We start from the raw sequence: 25,302 nt of genomic DNA, 5'->3' as shown, positions 1-25,302 counted from the left end.
CAGACATACACAGTACTTCACTAGCTGAGATACCAGACATACACAGTACTACACTAGCTGAGATACCAGACATACACAGTATTACACTAGCTGAGATATCAGACATACACAGTATTATACACTAGCTGAGATATCAGATATACACAGTACTACACTAGCTGAGATATCAGACATACACAGTACTACACTAGCTGAGATATCAGACATACACAGTACTACACTAGCTGAGATACCAGACATACACAGTACTACACTAGCTGAGATATCAGACATACACAGTACTACACTAGCTGAGATACCAGATATACACAGTACTACACTAGCTGAGATATCAGACATACACAGTATTACACTAGCTGAGATATCAGACATACACAGTACTACACTAGCTGAGATACCAGACATACACAGTACTACACTAGCTGAGATATCAGACATACACAGTATTATACACTAGCTGAGATATCAGATATACACAGTACTACACTAGCTGAGATATCAGACATACACAGTACTACACTAGCTGAGATATCAGACATACACAGTACTACACTAGCTGAGATACCAGACATACACAGTACTACACTAGCTGAGATATCAGACATACACAGTACTACACTAGCTGAGATACCAGATATACACAGTACTACACTAGCTGAGATATCAGACATACACAGTACTGCACTAGCTGATATACCAGACATACACAGCACTACACTAGCTGAGATACCAGGTATACACAGTACTACACTAGCTGAGATATCAGACATACACAGTATTATACACTAGCTGAGATATCAGATATACACAGTACTACACTAGCTGAGATATCAGACATACACAGTACTACACTAGCTGAGATATCAGACATACACAGTACTACACTAGCTGAGATACCAGACATACACAGTACTACACTAGCTGAGATATCAGACATACACAGTACTACACTAGCTGAGATATCAGACATACACAGTACTACACTAGCTGAGATACCAGACATACACAGTATTACACTAGCTGAGATATCAGACATACACAGTACTACACTAGCTGAGATACCAGACATACACAGTACTACACTCGCTGAGATACCAGACATACACAGTACTACACTAGCTGACATATCAGACATACACAGTACTACACTAGCTGAGATATCAGACATACACAGTACTACACTAGCTGAGATATCAGACATACACAGTACTACACTAGCTGAGATACCAGACATACACAGTACTACACTAGCTGAGATATCAGACATACACAGTACTACACTAGCTGAGATACCAGATATACACAGTACTACACTAGCTGAGATATCAGACATACACAGTACTGCACTAGCTGATATACCAGACATACACAGCACTACACTAGCTGAGATACCAGATATACACAGTACTACACTAGCTGAGATATCAGACATACACAGTATTATACACTAGCTGAGATATCAGATATACACAGTACTACACTAGCTGAGATATCAGACATACACAGTACTACACTAGCTGAGATATCAGACATACACAGTACTACACTAGCTGAGATACCAGACATACACAGTACTATACTAGCTGAGATATCAGACATACACAGTACTACACTAGCTGAGATACCAGATATACACAGTACTACACTAGCTGAGATATCAGACATACACAGTATTACACTAGCTGAGATATCAGACATACACAGTACTACACTAGCTGAGATACCAGACATACACAGTACTACACTAGCTGAGATATCAGACATACACAGTATTATACACTAGCTGAGATATCAGATATACACAGTACTACACTAGCTGAGATATCAGACATACACAGTACTACACTAGCTGAGATATCAGACATACACAGTACTACACTAGCTGAGATACCAGACATACACAGTACTACACTAGCTGAGATATCAGACATACACAGTACTACACTAGCTGAGATACCAGATATACACAGTACTACACTAGCTGAGATATCAGACATACACAGTACTACACTAACTGAGATACCAGACATACACAGCACTACATTAGCTGAGATATCAGACATACACAGTACTACACTAGCTGAGATACCAGACATACACAGTACTACACTAGCTGAGATACCAGACATACACAGTACTACACTAGCTGAGATATCAGACATACACAGTACTACACTAGCTGAGATACCAGATATACACAGTACTACACTAGCTGAGATACCAGATAAACACAGTACTACACTAGCTGAGATATCAGACATACACAGTACTACACTAGCTGAGATACCAGATATACACAGTACTACACTAGCTGAGATACCAGATATACACAGTATTACACTAGCTGAGATATCAGACATACACAGTACTACACTAGCTGAGATACCAGATATACACAGTACTACACTAGCTGAGATATCAGACATACACAGTATTACACTAGCTGAGATACCAGACATACACAGTACTACACTAGCTGAGATACCAGGCATACACAGTATTACACTAGCTGAGATATCAGACATACACAGTATTACACTAGCTGATATACCAGACATACACAGTACTACACTAGCTGAGATATCAGACATACACAGTATTACACTAGCTGAGATATCAGATATACACAGTACTACACTAGCTGAGATATCAGACATACACAGTACTACACTAGCTGAGATATCAGACATACACAGTACTACACTAGCTGAGATACCAGACATACACAGTACTACACTAGCTGAGATATCAGACATACACAGTACTACACTAGCTGAGATACCAGATATACACAGTACTACACTAGCTGAGATATCAGACATACACAGTACTACACTAACTGAGATACCAGACATACACAGCACTACATTAGCTGAGATATCAGACATACACAGTACTACACTAGCTGAGATATCAGACATAAACAGTACTACACTAGCTGAGATACCAGACATACACAGTACTACACTAGCTGAGATATCAGACATACACAGTACTACACTAGCTGAGATACCAGATATACACAGTACTACACTAGCTGAGATATCAGACATACACAGTATTACACTAGCTGAGATATCAGACATACACAGTACTACACTATCTGAGATACCAGACATACACAGTACTACACTAGCTGAGATATCAGACATACACAGTATTATACACTTGCTGAGATATCAGATATACACAGTACTACACTAGCTGAGATATCAGACATACACAGTACTACACTAGCTGAGATATCAGACATACACAGTACTACACTAGCTGAGATACCAGACATACACAGTACTACACTAGCTGAGATATCAGACATACACAGTACTACACTAGCTGAGATACCAGATATACACAGTACTACACTAGCTGAGATATCAGACATACACAGTACTACACTAGCTGAGATACCATATATACACAGTACTACACTAGCTGAGATACCAGATATACACAGTACTACACTAGCTGAGATACCAGACATACACAGTACTACACTAGCTGAGATACCAGATATACACAGTACTACACTAGCTGAGATACCAGACATACACAGTACTACACTAGCTGAGATACCAGGCATACACAGTATTACACTAGATGAGATACCAGACATACACAGTACTACACAAGCAGAGATATCAGACATACACAGTACTACACTAGCTGAGATACCAGACATACACAGTACTACACAAGCTGAGATACCAGACATACACAGTACTACATTAGCTGAGATACCAGACATACACAGTACTACACTAGCTGAGATACCAGACATACACAGTACTTCACTAGCTGAGATACCAGACATACACAGTACTACACTAGCTGAGATACCAGACATACACAGTATTACACTAGCTGAGATATCAGACATACACAGTACTACACTAGCTGAGATACCAGATATACACAGTACTACACTAGCTGAGATACCAGACATACACAGTACTACACTAGCTGAGATACCAGACATACACAGTACTGCACTAGCTGATATACCAGACATACACAGTACTACACTAGCTGAGATATCAGACATACACAGTATTACACTAGCAGAGATATCAGACATACACAGTACTACACTAGCTGAGATATCAGACATACACAGTACTACACTAGCTGAGATATCAGACATACACAGTACTACACTAGCTGAGATACCAGACATACACAGTACTACACTAGCTGAGATACCAGACATACACAGTATTACACTAGCTGAGATATCAGACATACACAGTACTACACTAGCTGAGATACCAGACATACACAGTACTACACTCGCTGAGATACCAGACATACACAGTACTACACTAGCTGACATATCAGACATACACAGTACTACACTAGCTGAGATATCAGACATACACAGTACTACACTAGCTGAGATATCAGACATACACAGTACTACACTAGCTGAGATACCAGACATACACAGTACTACACTAGCTGAGATATCAGACATACACAGTACTACACTAGCTGAGATACCAGATATACACAGTACTACACTAGCTGAGATATCAGACATACACAGTACTGCACTAGCTGATATACCAGACATACACAGCACTACACTAGCTGAGATACCAGATATACACAGTACTACACTAGCTGAGATATCAGACATACACAGTATTATACACTAGCTGAGATATCAGATATACACAGTACTACACTAGCTGAGATATCAGACATACACAGTACTACACTAGCTGAGATATCAGACATACACAGTACTACACTAGCTGAGATACCAGACATACACAGTACTACACTAGCTGAGATATCAGACATACACAGTACTACACTAGCTGAGATACCAGATATACACAGTACTACACTAGCTGAGATATCAGACATACACAGTATTACACTAGCTGAGATATCAGACATACACAGTACTACACTAGCTGAGATACCAGACATACACAGTACTACACTAGCTGAGATATCAGACATACACAGTATTATACACTAGCTGAGATATCAGATATACACAGTACTACACTAGCTGAGATATCAGACATACACAGTACTACACTAGCTGAGATATCAGACATACACAGTACTACACTAGCTGAGATACCAGACATACACAGTACTACACTAGCTGAGATATCAGACATACACAGTACTACACTAGCTGAGATACCAGATATACACAGTACTACACTAGCTGAGATATCAGACATACACAGTACTACACTAACTGAGATACCAGACATACACAGCACTACATTAGCTGAGATATCAGACATACACAGTACTACACTAGCTGAGATACCAGACATACACAGTACTACACTAGCTGAGATACCAGACATACACAGTACTACACTAGCTGAGATATCAGACATACACAGTACTACACTAGCTGAGATACCAGATATACACAGTACTACACTAGCTGAGATACCAGATAAACACAGTACTACACTAGCTGAGATATCAGACATACACAGTACTACACTAGCTGAGATACCAGATATACACAGTACTACACTAGCTGAGATACCAGATATACACAGTATTACACTAGCTGAGATATCAGACATACACAGTACTACACTAGCTGAGATACCAGATATACACAGTACTACACTAGCTGAGATATCAGACATACACAGTATTACACTAGCTGAGATACCAGACATACACAGTACTACACTAGCTGAGATACCAGGCATACACAGTATTACACTAGCTGAGATATCAGACATACACAGTATTACACTAGCTGATATACCAGACATACACAGTACTACACTAGCTGAGATATCAGACATACACAGTATTACACTAGCTGAGATATCAGACATACACAGTACTACACTAGCTGAGATATCAGACATACACAGTATTACACTAGCTGAGATATCAGACATACACAGTACTACACTAGCTGAGATACCAGGCATACACAGTATTACACTAGCTGAGATATCAGACATACACAGTATTACACTAGCAGAGATACCAGACATACACAGTACTACACCAGATGAGATATCACACATACACTGTACTACACTAGCTGAGATACCAGACATACACAGTACTACACTAGCTGAGATACCAGATATACACAGTACTACACTAGCTGAGATATCAGACATACACAGTACTACACTAGCTGAGATATCAGACATACACAGTATTATACACTAGCTGAGATATCAGACATACACAGTACTACACTAGCTGAGATATCAGACATACACAGTACTACACTAGCTGAGATATCAGACATACACAGTATTATACACTAGCTGAGATATCAGACATACACAGTACTACACTAGCTGAGATACCAGACATACACAGTACTACACTAGCTGAGATATCAGACATACACAGTATTATACACTAGCTGAGATATCAGACATACACAGTACTACACTAGCTGAGATATCAGACATACACAGTATTATACACTAGCTGAGATATCAGATATACACAGTACTACACTAGCTGAGATACCAGACATACACAGTACTACACTAGCTGAGATACCAGACATACACAGTACTACACTAGCTGAGATACTAATATACTCCTTAGCTCTGGCTCAGTATGCACACACGACCTGATTAGTATATAATATGATTGGAGCTTACCAAGAAAATCCAAACGAAAATCCATGGAAAGAAGAAAATTGAGATAACACAATGCAAGCAATGGTTCACACCTCTTCTCCTGCAAGAAACAAATACACAAAAAACTATAACTTTGATACCTTTATTTCCAGCACAAATCATTATTAGAGGTTTTAATTGGCAAGCAAGTGTTATTCGTAGTGATATTATATATAACATATGTATTGTAAATGTGTGATATCAAAATTTTGTAAGCGATGTAATATTTCTCTCAATCTGGCACATGGTGAACTAAAATTGTAATGTGCATACTTTTTTGAAGAGGGATGCTTGGCTAAGCGTCACCACGTAATATACATCCATGTAAAGCCGGACAAGTACGGTATATAAATGTATACATTGCCATTACTGACCTCTGAGTGGTGATAATAGTTGTCTGGGGTGGGGGAGCCCCGGCTACAACAACGGTATTACTTGTTTGAGCATAACCTGCTGGCTGAGGCTGGGCATATCCTTGTGGTGGGTATCCTTGCTGTGGTGGGTAACCTTGCTGTGGAGGATAGCCCTGCTGCGGAGGGTATCCTTGCTGTGGAGGGTATCCTTGCTGTGGAGGGTATCCTTGCTGTGGAGGGTAGCCTTGCTGTGGAGGGTAGCCTTGCTGCTGTGGTGGTGTATATGCAATTGTCAAGAATTTTCGGAAAAGAAAAACATTTATATATAAATTATTGCAAAATAATAAATCATGATAATCTGTTATTGTTGCCATTTGACAATGCAATTCACTTAAAACTGAATATAATGCCATTTAACTTTTTTTTGTACCATTTTAGGTGCATGACTTATTGTGTTGAATAAATTTCAGGTTTTTCAAAGGGCATCTGAGGAGTTCAATTTTAGTACAAGCCTTAATAGAATATCAATTTGTATTTAAGGTTTATCTAAATATTCCATTGAGTGCACGATACATATTTTAATTCATCATTAAAGTGCTGATTTGTAATCCCTGGGATTACACCAATGTGTAACGAAAATTATAGTTGAAATGGCTCCCCCATTATTTGCTAATGATATAGTTATCATAGTGTTAGTCTGAATGAGGTAACATCATACAGCTGCTTTTAAAAGTTTGTTAAAAGTTTTAACAGTTTGAATTAAAATTTTGATTGGAACTTGTGATTGATAGTAATTTTGAAGATTTGTCAGTTTAAAAAATGCTTTCTTGTCAACTTTTAGATGATAATAAATGCTTAAAGGGGAGCAGAGGTGTGGCTTTTGACACTTTGTACATGAAATCTGAGATCTATGAATGAATTCTGTCAATACAAACAACTTGTATGTGCTGTGAAATGCCCTAAATATCGGGTATAAAACGGGCTGTGAAGCAGACGACAAATTTCTGTTTTGCCTGGCGTCATTTGCCTGGCACCAGTCAAATGATGTCATCAGTGAACACTGATAATTGAACCCATTCATTCTAGTATGTCAACCCCACAGAAATGCTACATGATTTTTTTATTTGGGATTTTGAGAAACTTAACATGAATTGTTGTGGCATTCATAACACAACACTTCGCCATGTTACAACTTTTAAGTTGTCAGTTAACAAGGCCTTTCATAGTAGCATTTCTGTGGGATTGACGTGAATATAAAAAAGAGCAATATCTCTGAGAACTCTAGTTAGATAACTATCGACTGTGATTTGTTGAATTCTAGTCGCTAACATATTTAAATCACATAATGATGTGACATGATAAGTTTTGGGATGCTGGATTATAAAGTATGTTGATCTTGTTAAACAATCATTAGAATGGTAAATATGTGCCACTGTGAAATTAACAAATGTATGTTTAAACTTTATATAAATATTTATAAACCCAACTATTTTGAAATAAACCTCATTCTTTTCCAAACAAAATGATTGGATTGGCTGGGCAGCCACTTTCCTTTATTCTGTCAAGTGCCCAGTGCTCAGACTTGTCTGTGAACAGAATACTGGCCCAATCCCCTTAGTGTAAACTGCACAGTTGGTACAATGTTAAAACAGGATTTACTGAAACTGTTGATATTACAAATTTAAAGCTGTGGTATGTGGGATTATAAGCAAAGTAGAACAAAGATTGACACCCATCAACTACAATGAGTGCTGGATTCAAGTAACCTCTAAAACGAATATTGCAGCACCTGTCATGCCAGATGGGCTTGTGATTGGTGTACAATCACTGCCAGGTATATGCTGCGAACACTCATTATTGAAAATGGAATATTTGTATACAGATATTAGATATTTTTGTTCACTCTATTTACTATTCAGAAATGCGCATTTCTTTCTTTTTTTGTGATATTTTCATTAATATTCTATGAAGCCCAAACTACAAGATAATGTACTAAAAAAAACAAGTCAGTCACAAAATATCTACAGGATGTCAGATAACAAACAGATATTAAGCAATTTGATCAGTAGATGACCTGGACTGTGTACTGTGAGCAGATGACCTGGACTGTGTACTATGAGTAGATGACCTGGACTGTGTACTATGAGTAAATGACCTGGACTGTGTACTATGAGTAGATGACCTGGACTGTGTACTGTGAGTAGATGACCTGGACTGTGTACTGTGAGTAGATGACCTGGACTGTGTACTATGAGTAGATGACCTGGACTGTGTACTGTGAGTAGATGACCTGGACTGTGTACTGTGAGCAGATGACCTGGACTGTGTACTGTGAGTAGATGATCTGGAATGTGTACTATGAGTAGATGACCTGGACTGTGTACTATGAGTAGATGACCTGGACTGTGTACTGTGAGCAGATGACCTGGACTGTGTACTGTGAGTAGATGATCTGGAATGTGTACTATGAGTAGATGACCTGGACTGTGTACTATGAGTAGATGACCTGGACTGTGTACTATGAGTAGATGACCTGGACTGTGTACTATGAGTAGATGACCTGGACTGTGTACTGTGAGCAGATGACCTGGACTGTGTACTGTGAGTAGATGATCTGGAATGTGTACTATGAGTAGATGACCTGGACTGTGTACTATGAGTAGATGACCTGGACTGTGTACTGTGAGCAGATGACCTGGACTGTGTACTGTGAGTAGATGATCTGGAATGTGTACTATGAGTAGATGACCTGGACTGTGTACTATGAGTAGATGACCTGGACTGTGTACTATGAGTAGATGACCTGGACTGTGTACTATGAGTAGATGACCTGGACTGTGTACTGTGAGTAGATGACCTGGACTGTGTACTATGAGTAGATGACCTGGACTGTGTACTATGAGTAGATGACCTGGACTGTGTACTGTGAGCAGATGACCTGGACTGTGTACTGTAAGTAGATGATCTGGAATGTGTACTATGAGTAGATGACCTGGACTGTGTACTATGAGTAGATGACCTGGACTGTGTACTGTGAGCAGATGACCTGGACTGTGTACTGTGAGTAGATGATCTGGAATGTGTACTATGAGTAGATGACCTGGACTGTGTACTATGAGTAGATGACCTGGACTGTGTACTATGAGTAGATGACCTGGACTGTGTACTATGAGTAGATGACCTGGACTGTGTACTATGAGTAGATGACCTGGACTGTGTACTATGAGTAGATGACCTGGACTGTGTACTTTGAGTAGATGACCTGGACTGTGTACTGTGAGTTAAGACAATCAAATCTTAAGATTGAATCCATCTTTTTATCTGCTTCTCATCCATCAAAATGTTTATACAATAATCAACAGTTAACTATTTAATCAAAATAATAAATTTAATGACATATTACATAATTTCATCATCAATGTAGCAATTAAGTAGTGAAAATTACCAGTATACTGTTGCAGTAGTAATCAGTTTAAACACAATATACAGCTGTTCTCTCCGGGAAAATATCATAGATGATCGTCGAATTTACATAACAGAATATGTTAATTACTTCCATTGTATTTATTATTATGCTAAATTGGTTCTATTGGGTTGGGGCCTTATTCCGTAATACCTCAGAGAGAATCCAGATATAACTATTTCACACAATATGGCCATTACAATATTCTTCAAATATTTTTTAAATTCCATTTTTCCTGTGCCTTATAATAATTCTGCCAAAAAAACATATAAGTGTACATGTATTGAAAATCATGTGTTGTCATGGTAGCCATTCACTATAAATAAGACCTAATAATATAGTACAGTGATTGTCTATTTTTAGTATTTACACTAGACATACACACAACTACAATGTGGTGACAATTAAATCCACTAAATGATACTAGCAGATGTCCGATGTTTGATCGATATCATTGTCTGATTTTTTATGTTTAATAATTCATTGGGAAATAATGATAGTATGACTTATCAAAAATGTGATCTGACTGTTAATGGTTTTTTGGAGAATTTCACAATATATATTTATTTAACAAGTTATATATTATTATTATTTTTACAAAATCCTATAAATATGCTGTGTGTTGAGTGAATGAGAATGAGAAATGAGCAAGTAAAACACTGATGAACCAGATACAACATGTGTTAGCACATTTATGATATCACTGGACTAAGGCCAAATGAAATATATTTTTTGTTTCTGGTAATTGATTTCATTGAAATTTACTAACACATCTAGTAACACAAGCTCTCCTCTCTAGGTTGAACACATTTTTTAGCAAGTCATAGTTAGTCATCAAGTCATGTCATGAATTTTACTCCTACTAAATATGAGTAATGAAAGCATTCATTCATTTTTTTTACCTATTTAGACTACAAAATTATGTTTCTGTTAACCCTACCTACCCATTTTTTTGGGAAATCAAAATGTTGTATAGGAATATGCTTAAAATTATTTATTTTTATGCAGATTAGCTATGGTCATTCCACCTTTTTTTTATTGTTATTCATGACTAGCACTTAGTTGTATTAAAAAAATACATTCTGAAATTCTGAAAACTAAAAAACACAAAAACCTAAGAGCATAAATCATTTTGAAAAATGAAATAAACAGAAACAAATTTCAAGGCCACATAACAAATCTTGAATGTCTGCTATAGAATAACTCATTTTCAATAATTGCATATCATTTTAAAGACCACAGACTGTACAAATTTGATAAGAACATCAAATGTAAAGTTTTATTTTTGAAAGGTTAAGAAGAAGGTCACTGTAAATTGCATGTATTTTTAATAAATTCTTCAATTTTTGATCTAGAACTATAAGATATATTAATTGGTTCATCTCTTTAAATTATGATTGTTTGCCCGAGATTCAAAAAAAAAAAAATAAGAATAAACACAGTAAATTATAACACCTGTTTCTAATAAAACACAAATCAGCTCTGTTCCAGCTGATTTAACCTTTAGTAAGTTTGCAGCTGGAACCCTGTAACATATATCTACTAACATTCATTGTTACAACTGTTGTAATATTGTAGTCTAATCTATATGTCTCATCATTTCATGGAATTAACATACCAATCTAATTTCACTTGCATTTTCCAGGAAATTAGTAGTCTGTATTATAGTGGGTGATATAACGATACAAATAAAATTACTGATTCAAACCCATATATTGTAATTGGAAAAACCTATAAATTAACATATTACATATTGTACTAACACTAAATTAAAAAATAATTAACAAAATTATTAAATCGACTCACAGAAAAGTAGAATATAAAATCCACAGAATAGTAGAATGAATGACTCACAGAAAAGTAGAATATAAAATCCACAGAATAGTAGAATAAATGACTCACAAAGTAGTATAATATAGAAGTCACAGAATAGAATAAATGACTCACAGAAAAGTAGAATATAAAATCCACAGAATAGTAGAATAAATGACTCACAGAAAAGTAGAATATAAAATCCACAGAATAGTAGAATAAATGACTCACAAAGTAGTATAATATAGAAGTCACAGAATAGTAGAATAAATGACTCACAAAGTAGTATAATATAGAAGTCACAGAATAGAATAAATGACTCACAGAATAGTAGAATATAAAATTCACAGAATAGAATAAATGACTCACAAAGTAGTATAATATAGAAGTCACAGAATAGTAGAATAAATGACTCACAAAGTAGTATAATATAGAAGTCACAGAATAGAATAAATGACTCACAGAATAGTAGAATATAAAATTCACAGAATAGTAGAATAAATGACTCACAAAGTAGTATAATATAGAAGTCACAGAATAGAATAAATGACTCACAGAATAGTAGAATATAAAATTCACAGAATAGTAGAATAAATGACTCACAAAGTAGTATAATATAGAAGTCACAGAATAGAATAAATGACTCACAGAATAGTAGAATATAAAATTCACAGAATAGTAGAATAAATGACTCACAAAGTAGTATAATATAGAAGTCACAGAATAGAATAAATGACTTACAAAGTAGTATAATATAGAAGTCACAGAATAGAATAAATGACTCACAAAGTAGTATAATATAGAAGTCACAGAATAGAATAAATGACTCACAAAGTAGTATAATATAGAAGTCACAGAATAGAATAAATGACTCACAAAGTAGTATAATATAGAAGTCACAGAATAGAATAAATGACTCACAAAGTAGTATAATATAGAAGTCACAGAATAGAATAAATGACTCACAAAGTAGTATAATATAGAAGTCACAGAATAGAATAAATGACTCACAGGAAGTTTAAATTTTGTGAAACTATGATATAGTGTATTCGGAAACCTTGAGCTATTTGATAAAACAGTGACATTAGACCCACAATTATATATCATTGATATCTGCTGTACCACAATATTGATAGTAAACCTCAGTAGATGTTAATAGTCAATTTAAATGTCTGTAACATCCACTGATTACAGGCCAGTGATCTAGTAAAATATACAGAAAAGATTAGAATCCTATTAAATAACATAGTGAAACTATTGATCACTTTGTCCATGATTTGTAAACCATACTGTGATTTGGAAATAAATTTAGACACTTCGGTAACAAACTCAAAGCAATTGGACTTGTGGTTTTCAACAAGAAGTCAAAAATATCGGTTTTAAATTAAATTTAAATTAGGGAATTGAAAATTAACAAATCTGAGAGAAGTTTACCTGAGGTACCTATATGTATAGTATCAACGCAACCAAACTCGCTGTTTTCAATAAGAAGTCGAAAATATCACTTTTAGAGAATTAAAGATATCATCATGAAATGAACAAATCTACGATAGGTCTGGTACATATACACCAAGTATCAAAGCAATCAGGTTTGTAGTTTTCAAGAAGAAGTCGAAAAAGTTGGTACGGACACCAACGACGACTGACAATCACTCAACTGACCTGATCTTCATCCCAGCTGTGGCATATTCTGTATTTTAACCACATATCTGTCACCATTGAATCTGTCCCTGTTTTGAGATTCAGTTGAAATAAAGACTAACAGTGGTATTAAGAATCGTATTTCTAACATTATTGGACAGATATGATTTGAGGTTCAATATATTGGTCAATGTTTATTTCATACATTATGATGAGTTGTGTTCTAGTGAGGTGTAAAAATAGACAAAATAAGTTTGAATAGAGATGCTAAATTGAATATCAAAAAGACACTGAAAATTAACTGCATCTGTATAATTTTATTCAGTGAAAATACACAATACCCTGAATGGCAGACATGACTCTACTTCTATGATGGCTGAACTTGGGTGCATTTTCTTTCATTCTGCGCAAAACATTGTGCACGATGTGTGGTTTGTATGGAAGACGACAAATGTGTTGACCTCGTAAGTTCAAGAGTCACATGATTACTGCCAAATTTAACAGATCTACTGGGAATTACACTCGTATTTCTTTTATGATTTCACTCACAGACATACATGTGTTAAATTATTCAATTACAAACTACTCATTCTTTAAGTTAATGATTGAGGCAAGTTTTTACTAATATCTTCAAAAAAAATATGATCCTACCTGGTACTATACCAAATTTAAACTCTTTTGCGATTTTACATTGGTTGTTAAAAGTCTCAAAAATATTAAACAAAAGGTACTTAGGTTATCTTATCTACAAGGAAGTGTTAAAAATGACCGTGACGATGATGACAACTATGCCAGACATTGTAAACCCAGTTTATTAGCATTGTGGGCAAGGTAACATGTGTATAAAATGTATCTAAAGTTAAAATTTTTAAGCATCATTTATTCTCAGTTACCGTATTTGGCTTCAGTTAAGCAGCACCTTCAATTAGGCGCTAGTGCCACGAAAACATCGTGTTTTACACCCCAATTAAGTTCCAGACAGAGTTGAAATTTTGGCACGTAATGATTGTGAATTGGGCGCCGGCAGATCGACTACTGGTTACCGGTTAGTAGCGATAGACGTGATCGCGGAAGTCCCTCACTGCTACTGACCGATGGGCTTTAATGTAACAAATTTTAAGCAATTGGTCTATAAAATCTTGAAACATGTCTGATTGGTCTACTGTAGAAGTCAAAAATATTCACATGGTTTTTAATTTACCAAATTTCGCAGTAAGTCCAAAAAACACGAAATTAAAACTATGCGGAAATGTTCTGTTTCAAATGAGCTGTTATCACAGTAAACAGTGATAAATTATTCTTTAAATGCTCAGTTTAACTTTCCAAAAATAAATATTTTTTTTGATTTGAAAAAAAAAAAATCATACCGTTTTCCCATCAAAGCCAAAAGATCGCAAACATCAGCAAATCTCTTCCGTGTTGCGCTCATACATTAATTAAGGTAGAGATGCAGTTCGTGGGCACTTGGGAGTGATTTTTTTTTTGGATTTTTATTATCTAAACAGTCTTGGCTATAGACTGTTAAAATTTTGTAGAATTGTGAATAGTGGAACATACTCAAAAAATGATTTTAAAATATAGATAACAGGTGCAAACATTCCCTCTTTTGAATGCTTAGCAAGATTTAGCAAGGCTGTACATAAATAATAAAAAAGAAACATGGTGAAAAAAAGAAATGATGGGATCTCCATATTATGCACTATATTTAAGTTTTAACAAAACGATAATACATTTAAATTTAGAACAGTTACAGTCATTTTAATTATGAGCATTAGCAAACTTCTTACTGAGTGAATTGTTATGCAAATTAGCAATTATCTCAGCTTCTTTTTAGTGCACATTCCAGAACTTTAAAAAAAATGGCTCCTAGACGCTTTGACCATTTGTTTTCAAATTTTCACAAATGATTGTTTATCTTCAAAACACCGTTGGGCATTGTTTTTGGTTGAATAGTGTTACAACAATTGTACAGACAACTAGCCTGGGTGTTAATTTATGCATAAACTTGAAGTAGTGAAATTTGAGCTGCTGCCCTACAAAATTGACTGGTAGACAGTTTTCAAGACGGCACTTTCTTCATAATAAACAGATGTACCCATAAACAAATTTTGACAGGAAACAGAAAAATGGTTTAGAAGCTTTTTTTTTAAAACCACTTTTGACCAAAAAAGCACATTTTTGTGCACATTTCAAACTACAGTGTCCATAATAAAAAAATACTAACAAAATTTTAAAACTCATACAATAAGCTTTCCGAAAATATATAGTTTTGTGGACGAGGGAGGTCATCTTGGTTTCCTAATTAACTAATTAAAATACCTGTCAAGTAAACTGCATCTCTACCTTAAATGACTATGGTAATTTGATCATGTTGGCATCATCCATCCATTTTGATTGGTTAATTAATGACCTATCAGGTCAAAAAACACGTTCAGGTCAACTCCTACACCAGAATCATTCACTTACGATAAAATTAAGTTGAATTTTACTTGCCTTTTTATTTTTTGTACATTATTATAGTTACTACTGAGTAATAATCGTAACCGTGGAATGCAGCATGACCAGATTTTGCTACCGTGATCATTTACTACTAAGCGATGCATTTGTGTTTGTTTTATTTTTCTGTTGATCTTACAGCAAACTGTGAATGTTTTCTAAAGGATGATACTTTTTGTATAACTTTCTAGAAAACGGGTCATTTACTTAGTATTTAAAAAAAAACCTACATTGACTAGGCGTAAGACTGCAGTGTAAAATATCGCCAATAATGTATCACCAGAATGGAGCAAGAACAATAGTTTGAAACACAGTTACCTGTACTAGAACTTGAAGTGCTTGAAATAAGTGTCATTTGAAACAAAGTTGCCCAAATTTAACCACAAATAAACGCCACCATGAAATTAAAGTGTAACAGAGTGGCGTCTAATTGAACACAAATACGGTATAGAAATTTTCACTATTCAATGATTTAAGGGTAAATGTCAATGACTCCCTTAAAGGTAATCCAGCAACAACAAAAAATGTATAAAATTTTAGATTAGCTTCTGCAACAGTTTTGGTGGTACAATTGCAGGTGAAAATATAAGCCCCCCCCCCCCAAAATATTTGATGATCATTTTTCAAATAAGGGCCCACCAGCCGTGAAACCGCCCAGGACGATTTTTCGCATGGGCGAATTTACGGCAGAATCCGGTAATATGTGAATTTGTGATGAAAAGGGGGAATCAGTTGTGAAAAGGTTAACATGTAGTAACGATGTCACATGACTCCAATTTTATTTGAGACATATGACGCAGTTATACTATACATGTACATGTAAGTATACCCATACTATACTATGCGGTTATAATGAGGATACCTCAGTATGCACGAAGACAGTACAGCAGGAGTATCGACCGACAGACAGATGCAAGTGTCTTGAGTGCATACTTTGAGGTATTCTAATAAAAACCTTATTATTATACATCTTTTCATCATGGGGATGCCAAAATCAAAAATGTTTGGAACTGAATCAGCGAACTTCTTTGTGTGGAGTCCGGTCAAACCCTGGTGGCAGCCATGCTTGTTTTTATTATTAGAAGGCGCTTACGTGTGTAATCATTCTATATTTGGAATAACATTTCCTAATTTGGTAGGATGCAAATATCCCGTAATAATATTTATTTATTACATAAATCTGATATTATTAGAGAGTGACTGTTCACTGTCAATTGTTTGAACTCCTCTTGTAATAATTGACAACAGTATGCAAATTTCATAACCATATATGGTGATATGCTATGAAGTTCTCACGAGAAGCAAACTTTCATGCTTTGTAAGCATTTGAAAATGATCTCATTCTGTGCATGTCATTAAAACATAGCTCTAAACAAATAGTGTCACAAAATGTGGGTCATTGTGAATCATTGATTGCATTTGAAATGAACACTATTAGTGCCATATTCAAATGCAAAAAGTAAATAAGCAAGGACACTACTAAACACAAACTGTTTTTCAATTTGCGCATGTTCATCAATTATCTACACTTGCATACCCTTATTATATAAATCCTTGTTATCACAAATATATATTACATGTTTTTTATTATACCCATATCTATTTATAATAATTAATAAATTTCGAAATAGCCCGAAAATATTATTGTTAATTATAAAAAGATAGATGATGGCCACAAAACCCATTAACATTTACTTGAGTGACTTCATGCATTTCCAAACAGCAACAAATTTCCCTAATGATTAGAAAATTAGTTCAAGGAATTTTTTGAAGTTTGGTTTCCTTGAAAATGAGTTTCTGAAAATATCAAGGTTCAAACATTGTATGTGTAATGTAAACACAAAGATTAATATGCAATAGTTAAATGTAAATATTAATATTAATTCACTCAGTAAATTACCCCAAGTCTGCATAACAAATTATTACTAATTTATTTTAGTAGAGTTTATTCATGAATTTTTCATGATTGCATATCCTATAATTTGCTTTGTTTGAATTACATTCACTCATCCATACCCACATATCCTTAATGTTTATTGGTTGCTATTGACAACAATGACCTCACAGAAACAGATGAACAATACCTGCATGATTACTGAGCATTCAATATTTAGCAGCAATAATTATTTTTATTCTTTTTATCACTTTAAACATTCCCTTGCCATTTACGTAATGAAATTACTTTTTTGCTAAAAATAAAGTTCTCTCGTGGGAAATAAGTTGTGGATAGTGATGACATTAGGACAATTAAGATACCAACAGCAGAAAAACAAGTTTATCTGTGATTAAGACATATTCTCTAAATTTGCTAATCTTGTTATAATATATATCATCTGAAAGCTTAGATATAGGCTTATGTGGTAATGCATTATGCAGTGCAATGTCTAAGGGATTAAATGATTTGAGTAAATAGTATTTTGACTTGTAGATGTGACTGTTAAAGGGGATGCATGCAAACAGGTAGGAATGTATGAACTTCTGCACTGATGTACATTATATAGTTGAAAATCAACTTTTGAAAAACATATAGTACTGTAAAGGGGTTAATTATTCACTGGGTTTTAATTTTGCTTATTACGCTAACTGGAAAATGCACTAAATTAAAACCCAGTGAATATGTAAAATTTAGCATAGAACACATTATCTAAATGATAAAACTGTGAATTTAAAACCCACTGAATATGCCTGAAATGTTAAATCAGCGAAATTCAAACCCAGTGAAAATTAGTCATTTTACAGTAATTTATAATTAATTAATAATTAATTTATAATTAATTATAAACTAATTAGCAGTATTACTGATAAAATGCAAATTTACAGTTATTATTGATGTCGTACAAACACTCATGGTTATGATTATTAGAGCGGATATTAAGACTTCTATGATTTCTATGATGATGGTTTAATTCTATGTTGTTGCATGTTCACAAAATTTACACAAAATGTATGGTCAAGAAATTATTTTTACACAAAAAGTGCTAACAAAACATGAAAATGAAGATGTTTGAGCCATTTGACATTGGTTCTCTTGGGGACAAGATCTCGCCATGTACAATGAAAAAACAGCTTGTGTTTTAGAATAGGTAATTCTGATTGTCACAAATTATTAGGAGAATTTGTGAATACTATTTATTTTTCATGAAAAAATGCCTTTACATGGATTGCTATGAAAATTGTTCCAAAAATGCAAATTTATGGCATATTGTCACATGATATAAATATTGCAATAAAATTGACACCCTATTTAATAGGTTGAAATACCTGTGAACTGCCTTAAAATTACCATGATAAAAAGATGAATATCCTATCACATTATTTACTTACTGTATATACAATATACTATCAAAATTTGATTTTAGGTAATTTACGAGTCATGTTAATTTTCAGTAAATGAGTTTTTCTAGAAGCTAATCTAGAGTTGTACGAAGTGGAACAAAGTGTGATGATTTAATCGCTTAATGGGGTGGGTGGTTGAAATGACAACAGTTACTCACAGTCTCTAAAATAAATATTCAGTGGGTCACATCTCCCTGATTTACACAAATTCAAAAGTAAATAAACATGTGTGAGAAAGTACATTCTGTAATTTATTAAAAGTTGATGACATAGTCCCCCATTACAATTGTGGGGAAAGATATTCATGCCTAAGATAAAATAATATGGCCAAGGAAAACATTGTATCTATTATGCAATCAAATAGGATATACAAATTACTGGTCATGTGACCAGATAAATTGTTTTTGAATGAATTTGTAGTGTAACTGTGAGTGATTAATAACAATAGGCTAGCTCAACAACAAAAAAACAGATTTAATAATTAATCAACTTTTCTAAATTTGCAATCACATGGTCAACTTTTCATTTGATATTTACATTTCTCTTATTCAAATCATTGATTATGTCTAATGACATTACTTGTAACAATGACGGTGACTAACATACAATGTATAAATCATTTTACCCATAAGCACAATATCTTTGTTATACATTTGGGATACACAGGATCTAATATGTATTGTCCAGAGGTATCAGATTTATTCATATCAACTACTAAAAGCCTGAAAGCAACCAAGGATTACTACAGATGGTTGATATCTATTGTTTAAAAGAGCCCCAGCAAACAATGTGTTATGACACATACAACACTTATTGGTCCGTATCTTTTCAGAATATACAACTTTTCTTCACACCCATAGTAGTAATCTGCTGTACAAGCTATATTATGCATCTCAGGAAGAAATATCGTCATTTATGAATTCTGCCAATCAAACGGTTTGTCACTCAAATTTTGTTGTTTACAAGCCATCACTGTTGTATGTTGTGTCGCCATTTTTGCCTAATTGTTTCCAAAATAAAGGATATTCATATCAAATGTTTTACACTAGTTCAACAGTAGACATTTCTTAAATAGATTTTTAATCACTTTTATTATCACCATCTTTGATCTGATGACAAAACGAATCATCATGTACATGATTCCATACATGTAAAATATATATACCAAAACCATGACCAACATATCACATTTCAACAAAATCAATCAAATCACAAAATGCATTGACATAGACATGTATCTATTTATGAGAAGTATACTCAATATCAATGATTATAACAGAGCATAGATGACATGCTATGATACTATGGCTAAAAGAGTAATGGTTGCTAGTCAGCCATCTTTGATTATGGAACAAACTGACATGGACATGTATGGCGCATGTGCCATAAGAATGAAAACAATAATGCTTGGCCCATACTGTTATATAAGTGAATTATTGTCAATAAAACACCACATCTTGTATGCCGGTACAGGTTGACATTTTGGTTCAAAAATGAAGAAATTCAAGTAGAGCTGAAGAGTGTATCTACAAGTGCCCATTTTCCAGTTTGGCCATGTCGCGAGCATGTTCAGTAACCTGGCAACCATAATGCAACTAAGGAACTCAAAAGTCATCAGTTAAACATTGAATATTAAATTAAACCTTCTCTTCTGCAACCAACCATGCTATGGTACTCAGGTACATAGAAGTATACACATTAATTTGGGGAATACAAATTAAACATGTTATACAATACATTTAAAAAAATTTATTCAGCAAATAAATGTTCCACCAATTTATGGATGTACATATTTTCCACATACAAGGTGACTAATTGCCAATATAAATAAATGAATTTTCCACAGATTTTTGATACACAATGGATAAATGTACCTGCCAATTGAATACTTGTAATGTAAAAATAACTACTGTTACAGTACCATTTTTCTCACTATTCCGTAAGCTGATTCAGCCAATAATAGGGTATGGCAGCGATATCGGGGGGATGAAAGTAATTATAAAACCGCCATTGAGGATATAAACCTCAGCTAATGCCAGTAATAATAGCTGGTGTCTCAAAGAATACTCCCAAAATGGGCATTTATGGAGAACTCTGTAGATAAGAATATTCAAAGAAAAAATAATCAAATATTACAATCCCAAAATGAATACAAATAAACACAATCAAAAATAATTGATAAACAAATTAAAGCTTCTTTTCAATTTCTTTAGAAAATTTATATCTATGATGACCATTAAAAATAACAGAGAAAAAAATAAACTGAGGTTTTAGAAAAATTATTCAGACTTAAAAAATACCTGGTTAATATCGAGAGCATCGAACTGAGAGAACAGTTGACTAAATTCAGTCTCTGCTATCACTGTCTCAAAATTGAAATAGGAAGACACACAAAATCTAAAACTCTGATTGAAAAAATTATTTGATTTGTGAGTACAAACAGGAAATGATTTTTACTTTTCAATAATGTAGCAAAAGTAATCAAAAATTTCACCATTTCGATGAAAAACAATTAATTTCTCACAATTATAGATACATAACTTATTTCTTAATAGCAAATTACATAGAAAAATGATAATTCACAAGAGAGCAACTTCTATATTGAACACAATAAACCCTCAACAAATTAAAATAATTATACAACTCAACTTTCCTGTTTTGTCCAAATTTGTGTTACCTGTACAGTCCAGTACAATATAAATATTTTGTTTATAGAAAGAATCTGGTCACAAACTGGTGCCTAGACACAAACTAGATCCAAGACACAAACTGGTGCCTAGACACAAACTAGATCCAAGACACAAACTGGTGCCTAGACACAACCTAGAGCCTAGACACAAACTGGTGCCTAGACACAAACTAGAGCCTAGACACAAACTAGAGCCAAGACACAAACTGGTGCCTAGACACAAACTGGTGCCTAGACACAAACTAGAGCCTAGACACAAACTAGAGCCAAGACACAAAGTGGTACCTAGACACAAACTAGAGCCAAGACACAAACTGGTGCCTAGACACATACGAGAGCCAAGTCACAAACTAATGCCTAGACACAAACTAGAGCCCAGACACAAACTAGTGCCAAGACACAAACTGGTGCCTAGACACAAACTAAAGCCAGAACACAAACTAGTGCCTAGACACAAACCACAGCCAAGACACAAACCAGAGCTAAGACACAAACTTGTGCCTCAACACAAACTAGAGCCAAGACATAAACTGGTGCCTGGACACAAACTAGAGCCAAGACACAAATTGGTTCTTAGACACAAACTAGAGCCAAGACACAAACTAGAGCCAAGACACAAACTGGTGCCTAGACACAAACTGGTGCCTAGACACAAACTGGTGCCTAGACACAAACTGGTGCAGAGACACAAAATGGTGCCGAGACACAAATGGTGCCGAGACACAAATTAGTGCCTAGACACAAACTGGTGCCTAGACACAAACTGGTGCCGAGACACAAACTGGTGCCGAGACACAAACTGGTGCCTAGACACAAACTGGTGCCGAGACACAAACTGGTGCCGAGACACAAACTGGTGCCTAGACACAAACTGGTGCCTAGACACAAACTGGTGCCGAGACACAAACTGGTGCCGAGACACAAATCGATACATGGATTACTGAACACATGTACCAATGTATTCAGGTCAAGTAGTATGACAACCTTTAACCATAATGGTTATTTATGAGTGTAAAATATTAGTCAAAGCATGGCTTTGCAGACAAGGTCAGACAATATAAAGTAAACTCTGATAATATAAATCATAACTCAATGCCATAAAACAAATATTATCATGATATTAAATCAAACATTCAAAAAGATAAGACATATTAAACTTTGATAAAATAATAAATATGTGTCACTTGTTATTGAACCATATATGAAACATTTTGCAAAAACATATTAATTTAAATTAGCCAAATGCAAACTTTTAGGAAGTTATCAATTTTTTTTTTTATTGATTTTTCAAAAAAAAATGTTTTTGTGCCAGGGGAGAGTTCTGGACATTGAGTTTTACTGTTGTCTCTCTGACTTTTTTTTGTATGTACACATACAAATGGCAATTTCATTTCGCTATCCTGGCGTCAACCAGGCTCGGCAAGGACAAGCAGCTGCAGACCTTAACCAAGGTACCCCGGAAGTCGCATTAGTTAGTGAATGAATCTCAGCCAGTGGAATTGGCCTTCCCATTGAGTCTGTGGCACACTCACCCAGGGTAGGGGTCGACCCTTTGATATTCAGCCTAAGGTAGGATTTGATCTTGGGTCTACCAATCATGAGTCTGATGTGACAAACAATATGCTACCAGTGACTGGTCTTAGAAGTTATCGATTTATAATTTAATTTTTTGCCTTGAGAACTGAGGGCTAAAATTATGAGGATATCACCTGATATAATTTGTTTGTAGAACTGGTTGATATCAGTGATTTTATGCACTATTTATTATATGCAAACAACAATTTATGATTTTACTAGCAGGGTCAGGGTTCATCTTGGGTTGTAATTTGTTATATTTCCACAATCAAACCTTCACTGGACATTGTCCAGAGTGGCATTTCATAACAACTTCAGTACAAGTTTTCATAAAAACATAAAAATCACACAAAAATATTTGTTATAACATAACATAACAAGAATTGGTATTATGATTTAAATGAGCTAAATTCTAATTACACGCAGAAATCATACTTTCTAAAGTGAGTGAATCTTTCACTTGCTCAAATCAAAAAGAGATAATAGACCATTTTCCGTGAAATCAAACGTAAAAACAGGACAAACAAAGGTCATAGCGTCGTAGTGGCATCAAACATTGCAAGGCTGCATCCATATCTATTTAATCTGAGTATTCAACCTTACGTATGATATATAGTCAACATATGGTACAACTTGTCAAGGTGTCCTCAGGTGGTGTATAGTGATGAATAACTAAATAATATAGGAACAGATTGCATAGTTATAGAAAAAAAATATTCACCGTGTTTATTTTCAGCGGATTAATATTGCAGGGATATTCATTAGGTTTCAAAAGATACTGTGCTCTCTGTGGTTAAATTTGCATATTTACTGCATTTGTATTAAAAACAAAAACTGATAATTATGCTGTATATCAGAATTTGTTTAATCAGCTGAAAATATACAAATATAACACAGCAAAAATTGATTTAAATATGTGAGTCAGTGTTCTTCCAGGAAAAGGCATTATTATATAATTTGCATAATAATGAAATGATGTTATAAGTTATATAAATATTATATAATACCACCTATTACTTATAATATTGTATAATTTAAGCAAATAGCAAAGGTCAATCGCATGAAACATATTTTCAGTGATCTACATGAGACATGCAGGCAATTATGGCCATGCATTGTAGGTGCATAAATTTGCAGACACGACTACATGTGTACAGTAAATTGAATGTGTACATTGTTCAATATTCCCAGACCTGGATAGAATTAAGGAACGAATATATTATTAACGACATAGTGAATACATCAGTCTGCAGTGTCATGGCTGAATACAATGTACCAATAAAAGCTTGT

General features: G+C 34.6%; 1 protein-coding gene across 2 annotated transcripts in view; it reads right to left on the bottom strand.

The window, feature by feature from the left end:
- LOC144349580 (uncharacterized) overlaps window positions 1-25,302 on the bottom strand; it is a 57,993-nt gene that overhangs the window by 28,954 nt on the left and 3,737 nt on the right. Inside the window, exons 3-4 of one of the 2 annotated variants that reach the window (XM_085494994.1) lie at window positions 7,022-7,269; window positions 6,630-6,708 (exon numbers count right to left, since the gene is read on the bottom strand). In XM_085494994.1, the coding sequence (XP_085351120.1) occupies window positions 6,630-6,708; window positions 7,022-7,269 (327 nt within the window). The remainder of the gene's footprint in view (window positions 1-6,629; window positions 6,709-7,021; window positions 7,270-25,302) is intronic. The other variant, XM_085494995.1, reaches the window with a different exon arrangement.

This window comes from Saccoglossus kowalevskii, chromosome 21 (assembly GCF_978046115.1).
Source record: "Saccoglossus kowalevskii chromosome 21, keSacKowa6.1, whole genome shotgun sequence".
NCBI lineage: Eukaryota > Metazoa > Hemichordata > Enteropneusta > Harrimaniidae > Saccoglossus > Saccoglossus kowalevskii.
This window is presented reverse-complemented; position numbering and strand designations above follow the sequence as displayed.